Source organism: Diadema setosum, chromosome 7, assembly GCF_964275005.1.
Source record: "Diadema setosum chromosome 7, eeDiaSeto1, whole genome shotgun sequence".
NCBI classification, from domain to species: Eukaryota; Metazoa; Echinodermata; class Echinoidea; order Diadematoida; family Diadematidae; genus Diadema; species Diadema setosum.
In genome coordinates, this window is record NC_092691.1 from 29,597,850 (window position 1) to 29,608,918 (window position 11,069).

At 38.6% G+C, this 11,069-nt stretch overlaps 1 protein-coding gene across 1 annotated transcript in view; it reads right to left on the bottom strand.

Moving 5' to 3' along the window:
- The window catches only part of LOC140230565 (methylmalonyl-CoA epimerase, mitochondrial-like), a 32,114-nt gene that overhangs the window by 17,062 nt on the left and 3,983 nt on the right, over positions 1–11,069 (bottom strand). Inside the window, exons 2-4 of the mRNA XM_072310707.1 lie at positions 10,815–10,917; positions 8,378–8,433; positions 5,782–5,928 (exon numbers count right to left, since the gene is read on the bottom strand). Coding sequence (XP_072166808.1) covers positions 5,782–5,928; positions 8,378–8,433; positions 10,815–10,917 — 306 coding nt within the window. The remainder of the gene's footprint in view (positions 1–5,781; positions 5,929–8,377; positions 8,434–10,814; positions 10,918–11,069) is intronic.

An 11,069-nucleotide genomic window follows, 5' to 3' on the forward strand; every position in this document is an offset into this window, starting at 1 on the left:
GATACACACCTGATAAGTCAGTATGGAAACAGCGATAGCGGCACCAAACTGGACAGAAAGGGGAAGAGATGAAAAGCTCTGATAAATTGAGCAGAGAGAAATATGCAGTGCAAGTGTAAGCATCAGTTAAGATTTCAAATGTTTTCTTTGTCCCCTTAATGTGAGTCTCTGATGAATAAAGATTTTAACTTTTATTTCCTTTTTTTTTTTTAATGATAGCTCAGATTTTTCATTGTAACATCCATCTGCGACTTTTGCCAATTGATTCGCTGAAGACCATACGGTCTAAGAATGACGCATCCCTCTTGATCCCTTCCCCTCTGTCTGAGGCTGGAGAGCAGAACGCAGAAACAAAGTCGTCCCTCGATGCATCAGTGGCTTTGTATCCGCGCCCCTCTCTGGCGAGAGAATAATGGCGCAGCATCATTTCTGTCGATACAGAAAAAAAAAAATCCTACTCATGTCGGGATGATCGAAATGCATACATATACTTTGTGCTGCGTCAAATACTTCACGACTGACAGGCCGGTGGCATCCCTGATCTGGAATCGAGCCAGCCGGGCATGCACGTTCGTTCGGGCTTTGGATCACCCCTCAACCACTTTGTTCTGCCTGTGAATACATTTGTCATTTCTCATACTGCTAACCACACACGGCTAGGACAAGCTACATGACCGGAATGCACACGAACCCAGCACCGAGTACATACCACAAACTACAGAGACAAATGCTATATTGCAAGTGTTCACACTCGTACATGCAATGCACAGCGGTAGGGTGGCACCCTTAATGTTGTATTCGTGTGGGTTTTATTACACACAGATAGTCCTCCTACACCTGGATGTACACAGAGTTACAAACACAATCTACCTCTGGCGGGGGAGTCCATGATTCAGTAAATTAATTAGCATGGATGTTTTTCATATTTGTGCAATTAAGGGGCCCTGTGCCGAAGCTTGGGTGGAAATCTATTCCCGCGCGCAGAATGGCAGTATTAGTCGCCATCCGGCCGCACAATATGAATGGCAAGCAGCGAGGAGAAAAATTGGAAATTGCATTGCGGAAAAGTACAGTGACCGAGTTCAGCGGGGCATGCGGGCACAGTCCTGGCTGGCCATGCCCCACCACTAGGGGGTAGCAGACAACTTGTGGCTGCACCAAACTAACATTGACAATCAAGTGCCATGTGCTTTACATGTGACTCATTTAAGCTCTTTCGGTAGAAGACATGAGGGGAAAAAATGTACATGTCAACTAGTTAACGCTATCATCTTTCACCCTGTATTCTAAGTCCTTTCAATTATGTTGTTTTTTCCAGCAATACATGATTAGTGGTAGGGATTTCACTTCTGTGACACTTTCAAATCCCTGCAACTGCCATGCATGTTCTGAATTCTTTTCTTTTTGTTTTTACTGTTCTGTGTCACATTCAAGCAAAGAAATGGCGCACACAAAATATTTCAGTGATAAATGAGTAATACTTGAGTGCTATGAATCATGTATGAGTGATTCATTCAACATGCCATGGCAAAATGAAACTGGGTTTGTTTTTTGTTTTTTACAACACAAGCACATCTAGTAATCTTAATAAATTGCTTTTTCAGGACTGCACAGCAACAGCCTGCATCTAAATGAAAAATCAGCGGCTTTAAGTGTGTAGTGCTGCGCTGTTATTACATGCTACCTCCACAGCAACACATTTCTTTGAAGCAAGTGCATCTCATTTTAACGAGATGGCCTTTTGCATCATAAACTTAAACTTTGCAGGTAAGTGCAGCGTCTGCTGAAATGGAATAAAACAACAAAAGGACATGACTATGCTGCTTGACTGTCTCGGTGCTGCAATAATTGCGGGCACAATTTCAGCTTTAGCCAAATATATTACTTTTGGCTTATTTTTAGGTACTGCACGGCAGGGTCAAAACGAGCCGTATGTTGGCATCTGGAGTGCCTCAGATTTTGTTTTGTCTCTCTGGTTGAACATTATGGAGACACAACATGAAGTAGTATCGATCATACTGGCTTTCTTCTTTGAGTTCTGGACCCTTTTGAAGATCACGTTGTACCAAATTTATCATGATATCTCTCTCCAAGTTAGTCAACACCTTACAAAGGTCCCCAAAGCACCTCCCCGAGTACAAATTGACATGCAAATTTCACGTAAAGGTTATCAATTTCAAAGATGGAAGGTCAAAGTAGGGAGTGCACCTTTGAAAACACCAAGGTCTAACATATTTTGACTTTGGGCCTTTAAAGCAATCCCATTACCTTCTACTTGGAAGTAACACATCTTCCACGAAGCCGTTGACGCACATTTCATTCCAAACCTGTCAATCAAAGGTTTGTACTCATATACAGTGACCTTTAGCAATCACTCATGTAATACTGGCTCAGTGTGATATAGCTCTTACAAAATAAGCCATCTAATCTCTGACGGTCCATACTTTTTTCTTGATTTGTTTTTTCAATGCTGGTTCAAAAATGAATACGCATGGAAGAGCAAAATGCACGTATGTGTTGTTAATAATAATCATGACATAGACATAGATCTTGGAAGCAACAAAGACCCACACTGGACATGCACACCATTCCCAGAGTTGACATACTTATGCTTTCTTGCATAGGTTTGAACAGTTTAGTATCCGAGATATCATGTTTATGTTATATTTTCATGACAAGTATTACTATCTTTTCTATTTATAAATTTTCTTACCATACAACATTATACTCAATAGTAAAGTAACATGTCTAGTCATTTGCAACCTACCAGTATTTATTATGCCTTCTTTCTTATCTTTTTTTCTGCACGATAACTTTCTCTAATACATATTCTCTTTACAGAAAACATATACTCCTGATTAACATAAGCCTTGGAAATCATGGTTACAGCATCATGCCTGATTTTGTGCACTTGCCACTCAAATTCTGTGGTTTATTGCCTCATTTCTATTGCTTTGTGTTTACTTTCTTTTCTGTGTCTCTTAACATTTTCATTTGTGCTGGGTATCATTGATTACCATCATTCATCTAACTTCAAAGATTGCAGTGTGTACATTCAATTCAATTCAATAGTTTATTTATTTTTAAATAAATTAACATTACATCTTAATGTTTACAGAATTTTACCGGCTCCAATTAATATTCACTCCAACCATACAGCCTTCTTTCTATGTGCATCTGGTTTGGCACATAATGGATAACCATGAGAGAGAGAGAGAGAGAAAAAAAAAGAGATCCACCACCTGCCCGGTCGATGTTTATTGTGCGTTCATTTCTTATTCAGTGCCGTTTAAGACAAACCCCATATCTTGATAAAAAAAAAAAAAAAAAAAACTGTATTCTGGTGTTGTCATCAGAATGATAATGCTGTTTGTTTGTTTGTTTTTTGCATCAATATGCCACTTAGTTTAGCAATGAGACACATAGATATTTCTGAAATATTGTTGCCAGTGTATACAGACCCCTTTCCTACGGATTTCCTTTTAGTGTATGGTGCACTGCCAGCCACCTTCAGTCTTTATGCGAACATCAAAAAGGTGTAATTCTTCCATGTAATGGGAACATTTCTATTACAAATCTAAAACCTTGACAAAAAATCTAATTTTACCAACAGCTTACTTCTGTTTCCCTACTCACCAACAATTGGCAACAAAAGGCACTATGTGTAAAGTCCCAATAATAGAATATTTTAAGTGTGTTTGTGAAGCAAAATGCAATCCCTCAACACAGAGTACAGGAAGTGAAAATGACACATGATCAGCAAGATGACAAGGGGACAGCTTGTGCCCCAGAACGCTTTAAAAGTCAAGTCTCTCTCTCTCAATCCCACAATGCATTGCAGTTCAAATGCACAGCTCAAAGGACAGCAGCATGCAGATTGGAATCTTCTATTCAATAATGCACGGGTGATTGGAGGGGGATTCAATACAATACATTTTCCCCACACTATCGCAGCGTGACCTTGCACACCAAAAAGTTACGGACACACAAAAGGTTAAACTTTCCATGGACGGCAGATAGAGAGAGAGATCTAGAGAAAGAAAAGGGAGAGTGATCGAACTCTTGGCAGCACGCCCGGTGACTTCACAAGCACTCACCGTGCGGCATGCAAAATTTAGACCCGCATCAAGGTCTCTGGATGATGCGGGAGGTGACGAAGATGTCTCATCGTACTTATCTGGAGACGGGAGCGCTCCTCGTGAGCCAACCGCACTCCGGAAACCATGGCGATGATTTCGTATCACGATTCCCCCTTTTGTGTGGGGGCCTGCAGATGTTCGGATCCCCTTCGGTTCTGCTCATGTTGTGTGTGACCTGTCCTTGTGCTTTGCACTGGAACAGACTGCCGCCAGAGCATCTAATCAATGCTTCATAAGTCATCAAAGACACATGCCAATGCAACACCGAGCCCACCACAGCACAACATGTCAGCAAAGGATTAGAAAAGAGAAATGCCTCATAATGAAGTCTTTGATCACTTAAGAGGTACAGGTATGAAGAGTTGAAAGATTTTTTTCCCCCCATGACACTATCATTTACTGAGGCCTTACAGAACAAAACAGAGCAACAATAATTACACCATACAAAGAGGAGAGTGACATGAATCAATGCAATTTGATGCATACATTGTTACTTGAGCAAGAGACCAGGGGTTCACCTTCCCACACATTCATGCAGACTATTACCAGAGAAGCACATAGCAAACTTGGGAAGCTTTGGGGGACATTCCGGAGGGCATGGTGTCCATTTGTGTCTTCTATCATGCTGGCAATAACACCTGCCAGGTTTGTAGACAATTTTACCATGTGTTTTCAGTGTAAAAAAAAAATAATAAAGCCACTAATGTTGGCCCTAAGGGGGCCTAAAACAAACCTTAATACCTTTGCTAATGTACATTGTATTTACTGGCTATACATAAGACAATTTTGTAAAGATTCTCTAATTTAGGGGGTTCTGGGCCCCTGGTGGCCCCCAAATGGGGGAATTGAGCTCATCTCGACAAATATATGTTTTATCATCCTTGCAAAAATTAATGCCAAGTTTGGCAAAAATGTGACCACTCATTTTCAAGAAGATGAGAAAAATGTGTTAATTGGTCCCAAACTTGGTCCCCCCCCCCCCCACCTCCCCTGAAGGGGGCATGCCTGGAACAAACTTGAAACAGCTCATAGCACGAACAAAGCTCTATCCCTTCCGTTTTTGCTGTTGTTGGGGTTTTTTTTTTTTTGGGGGGGGGGGGGGGGCATAGGGCTCATTTGAACAAATTAAAATTGAATCACCCTAAGTTGCCCTCTGGAGATCTAGGGGCAACTGCCATTGCAACTGCATTTATGGGCCTTCTCAGCAGACCTATGGGGAGATGGCAGGTATTAAAGGGACTGAACAGTACTGGTTGAGGTAGGGATTCATGTTTTGAACATTCCTAAGTGAGCTAATGAGAAACCTCTCATGAAATATGAAAGAGCATGTAATTCTAAGAAGGATTCAACGTTTATTTGATGAAAATTGGTTTTGAAATGGCTGAGATATCAAGAAAAGAGTGATCCTAATAAAAGGCGGGACCCACCATTTATTACGATCGCTTTGTTTTACTTTGTTTTGGGGTGCCTCAGCGATACCAAAACCGATTTTCATCACATACACATTTAATTCCTCTTAGAATGGTATCTTCGTACTATATCATAAGTGGTTTCCTGGTATCTTGAAAAAAATTAAAAGCCAAATTCTCATCTCCACCAATGCTATACTATCCCTTTGAACAATTTCACCAGAAAGCTTTACCTCAAGGCATATGTGATGCATTCCTCCTTCTGGTTTACTCTTGAGGAAGCCTTCTATCGGACTCTTCTCTCCAAGTGGGTGGAGCAGCTCCAGCTTGGTGTTGCCGAGGTCAATGAAAACTGTGTAGACACCATGCTCCGGAAGAGGCTAATGAAGTATAAGGATAATGATAATGATGATGATCAATTTGATGACAATGATAGTAATAGTGATGATAGAATAATGTAACAATCCAATGATAGAAATACTGCTACTATTACCACTACTACTACTACTACTACTACTACTACTACTACTACTACTACTACTACTACTACTACTACTACTACTACTTCTACTACTACTACTACTACTACTACTACTACTACTACTACTACTACTACTACTACTACTACTACTACTACCACCACCACCACTACTACTATTACTAGCACCATTACTACTACAGTGTACGTCCATCAGTGCTATTACTACTACTACTTCTACGACTACTGTGACTACTAATTCTACTTATTGCAATAACAGTAATACAGTGCACTCCCATTACAATCAATACAGAGACTCCAACCCAAAGCACCTTCTGATCTGGAGATTCTCCCGCCTGAAACCCCTAGCAAAAAGGAGACTCCAAGTTGATGTGTGCGAAGTTCCTAGGGTTCTACATGTTCCCTGGTGCTATCTAAGGCTTATTTTTTCAACATACAGTAGCAATAAGTAAGAAATCCTTTCCAACCGGAGACACAGAGCCAGGGCGGGAGAAATTAAATCTCAAGCGGGAGAACGGGAGATTTTGCAAAAATGGGTTTTCGGCGGGAGAGTTGGAGTCTCTGTCAATACAGTTATAATGAAACTCTCACTACAACAAAGTAAAAATTCAGGTAACAAAATTTTATCTATGTCTTTATAATTTACTGTTTGGCTATAACAAATTTTGATATAACAAAAGAAAACTGCCGGTCCCGGAGACTTTATTGTAACGGGAGTCCCCTGATATAATGATAATCCTGACAGTTCAGTGATCAAATACCAAGCAACATATAAAGTTTCAATACAGTACAGGGAATTTCCATCCTAGGGACAAACCACATTTCTCTCAAGATCCCATCTATAACATGATGTGTACATGATCACATATAGGAAGCCAAGCCATGGTGATGCACATGATAGGGTTAGGCTTGCCTTGCTAGAGCTCCTTGTGAGTTTAATACCTGTATAAAATGGCAAGACTTTGCCCTATGGGTGAGCTCTTTAAACTGCTGGAGATCCGGGCAGTAAGTGCAAGCAGCAGGTTACAGTAGAGTTTGTTTAACTCAGAGAACATTCCATTCTGGCCATTATGCATTCTTTCATGTACATCAAACTTTTTTTGTGACATTCCCTCTGTTATGTCCCAGGTCCATGGATTGGACCCAGCTCTACGGTTGGAGAAGAACAATAATGATGATGAAGATCATCATTATAAAAAAGCCAATAATAATGATAATAATAATAATAATAATAATAATAATAATAATAATAATAATAATAATAATAATAATAATAATAATAATAATAATAATAATAATAATAATAATAATAATAATAATAATGACTGATATTTCTACTGATTTGGTCACATGATCAGGACAATCCTTTCAAAGAGTTACTCACTTTTTTGTATCAGATGAGTAACTGACAATGTACCTCCACTGCTGTTAATTTTCATAACATTTCTTCGACACTTGTGACGGATCTGTTGCAAATGTTTCACTGCTTTTTAAAAACAAAACCACACACACACACAAAAATACAAAATGCTTCCCTACTTGGGTACTCTACCCATTCATGAACATGAAAAGTTCAAGATGTCATTATTCACATCAGATTTACAAGGACACTACAAGGGAGATACCTCTCCAAATTTACAAGCACCGTCATCACTGACTGCTAACTGTGAGGTGTGTTGTGCCATTACTCATCAAACACATGCAATGCAATACAGGATGTGGCAACTGGCTGGGAGCCACAGGGCAAGATAGCAACATTTGGGCCCTGCTCAGAGCTGGACTATTGGATATGTCTCGCTTGCAGCAGAGTTAAACTCATTAGAACCTTAACTCTTGTCTGATGGGGCGTGAAGTATTTTTAGCCACCCCTCCCCCCCAAAAAAAAAAAATAAATAAATAAATAAATAAAAAATAAAAAAATCATCATCCATCATGTTTCTTTGACTGACATATTTTATGTGAATTTCACTACATACTTTGTATCGACAAAAGATACAATGGAACTGATTGAATTCATGAAATCTGCAGTTGGAAAGAAATTTACAGAAATTTTGCCAATTTGAGAAGAATTTATGAATCTAGCAATTAAGAGGGAACTTATAAAAATGTTGCAATGAAAAAAACAGTTATACATCAATATACAAAATGTTCAAAAGAACCTTTCATTCTACAGCTCAAGAAACACTGACAATGAATAATTCTGAACCATGATATGAAGATATAGCATCAAATTATAGAAATGTGATTTTTTGGGATGTGATGGGGTAAGGGGAATACAAAGTAATGATTTTCATTCTTTCCCATGAGGGGCAAAAGAGAGAAATACTAACCACAGTCTCGCTGACTTTGGCCCCGAGTATATCTCTGTACATACTGGCTGCTTTATCTGCGATGGGAAACGAGAGAGGAGAGGCGTTAAAGCATGTCACGACACAATCTGCTTCCACAGAACGCTCTGCCAGCATGTTCTATATGAAATGTAAGACAACAGACATGGTGATTTCTTAAAGGGAAGGTAAACCCAAAAAGCAATGTGGATTGAGTGAAAGCAGCAACATTAGTAGAACACATCAGTGAAAGTTTGAGGAAAATCGGACAATCGATGCAAAAGTTATGAATTTTTAAAGTTTTGGTGTTGAAACCGCTGGATGAGGAGACTACTAGAGGATATGACGTATGAGTGGACAACAATACAAAGAAAATATAAAGGAAATTCAACAAAAATTCACTTTTCTAGAATTATGAAAGAGCAATGGACCAACCTCTTTCAGAAAGCAGGGGGAATAATTGCTACCCCTAACATATGTCAATATCAAGTTGATGGAATTTGTAATTTTCATGAAAAATGGATTTTTGTAGAATTTTCTTTATATTTTCTTGGTATTGTTGTCCACTCATACGTCATAACCTCTAGTAGTCTCCTCGTCCAGCGGTTCCAACAGCAAAACTTTAAAAATTCATAACTTTTGCATCGATTGTCCGATTTTCTTCAAACTTTCACTGATGTGTTCTACTAATGTTGCTGCTTTCACTCCATCCACATTGCTCTTGGGGTTTATCTTCCCTTTAAGCAGTACAAAATGATTAAACATCAGAGGCTAAATGAACAAAACAACAGTTTATTTCTCTTGCCAACACGGCAGTCAGAAAGTTGCGGTTTAAAGCCTGCCTTTTCAACTCAACGTGAAGTTGGGAATACATAGTCATTCATGTTTATTCTGTTTTCACTAGCCTAGTATCCTGTTCTATCAAATTTTGACTTTATTAAAATTTGGCAGCAGTTGATGTATGAAAAAGATTTTGATTGCCTTTTGTTGGTTGTTTACATGCTGATTAACAAAGCTGAGTGTTCTTTATTGCAGAATATGCCGTTCTATAATACTGAATACAGGTTTGCAGATAGTGCGTGACTTTATCCAAAAAAAAAAAAAAAATGAAAAAAAGGAGGAACTTGGCTGTGCAGTGATATTGACACAAATGCTCACAAATTTGGCAGAAATATGATGGACTGCGACCATTCCTGTTGCACATGTTAGGGCACTGTACAGTACATATTTTGGCATAGATCTGTGCATCATCTGCCAATATGTATTTCCCCTAACATCTGACACTGTTAGTTGTGACAGTTGTCATGAAAATGTTATGAATACAAGATCCACATCCAGCCCCTACTAAGGGTCAAAAACAGATATTTGTTATAAATCTATCCTAAACTCATTTTCAATTCCTTATTCTAATTCGAGATTTGGCTGAATGAAATACATGTGTTAATGCATATAGCGCAAAATATAAAGTTCAACACCTTGTGCAATGATTTAAAGTTTTACCCACATGACAAACTCCCGATTGTTCCCTGAGAGGTGACAGGCATATTAAGCAAACAATAAGGTCTGAAAATAAGACTTGGTGCTTTGTTAGCTCTGAATATACTAGTATCTCACATTGTATGGACACTTAAGTTTCCATGACACATTAACCTCATCATAATCTCATTCATCTCGGAAAGTGTCTTCAGCATTCAAAAACTACATAAAAGAAAATATATTCAGGGATAGCTGTAGTTTTCTGCTTCTAAAATGAGACAGTCTGAGTTAATATCTGACACAGCCAACATTAACATTTCAAGATGCCTTCTTCTGACAATAGATTTGCTGGAAAATGAAGAAAGCTCATACAAAATGAGGGCTAAAAACTTTGATAATTGCTCTTTAATGCAAAATTGTCAAAGTCAATGACAGATGAAAGAAAACACACCACCTTCATATCATGGAAACATTTGATTTCCCCTAAGTGGTGTAATACAGTTCTGTCCATATTGTTCACCCCCTAAAGGAACGATGTGTTGTAGAATAATATGCTAAATTTTCACTTTTCCAGCACAAGAAAGCACACCGACTATACCTCCTTCAAAAATCAGGGAGAATAATATTACCCTCAACATATGCCACAAACAAGACAACGGTATGTTTGCTTTTCAATAACTGATAAGAATTTTGAGAAATTCTCTTTGTTTTTAATTCTCCTACTGTGACATCACACATTGTTGTAGTTTTCTTATCCAGTGATGATGGCACATGAATTTCATCAAAACTTTAAAAACTCATAACTTTTTAACAGATTTATTTTCCTCAAAATTCATCGCAAGTGTTCAAATACTATTTCTGCATTCACTTAATCCACATGTAAATGAGGGGTAAATTCCCCTCTGAGTGCCAGAGAAAGTCATAGACATTCTTAGATACCGGACGAGAAACAAAGAAGCCTTACCTAGGTCTGGCACTGCAATGGCAACATGGTTGAGTTTGCCAAGACTCCACAGCTTGGATACTCCATCTGAACTCTGACTTCTTTTGACTTGTGCAAGGCTTGCCTGAAATGTCCAGCGATACAAAATGTGGTGATATGCTAAATTTCATTTTTAAATGTGATTAAGGAATTTGAATTTGGAGAAAAAAAAAATTGAAGAATGTCACGCAAATTGTATACACTGAAATCATTCTGGCCATAGCTCAATCAAGTCTA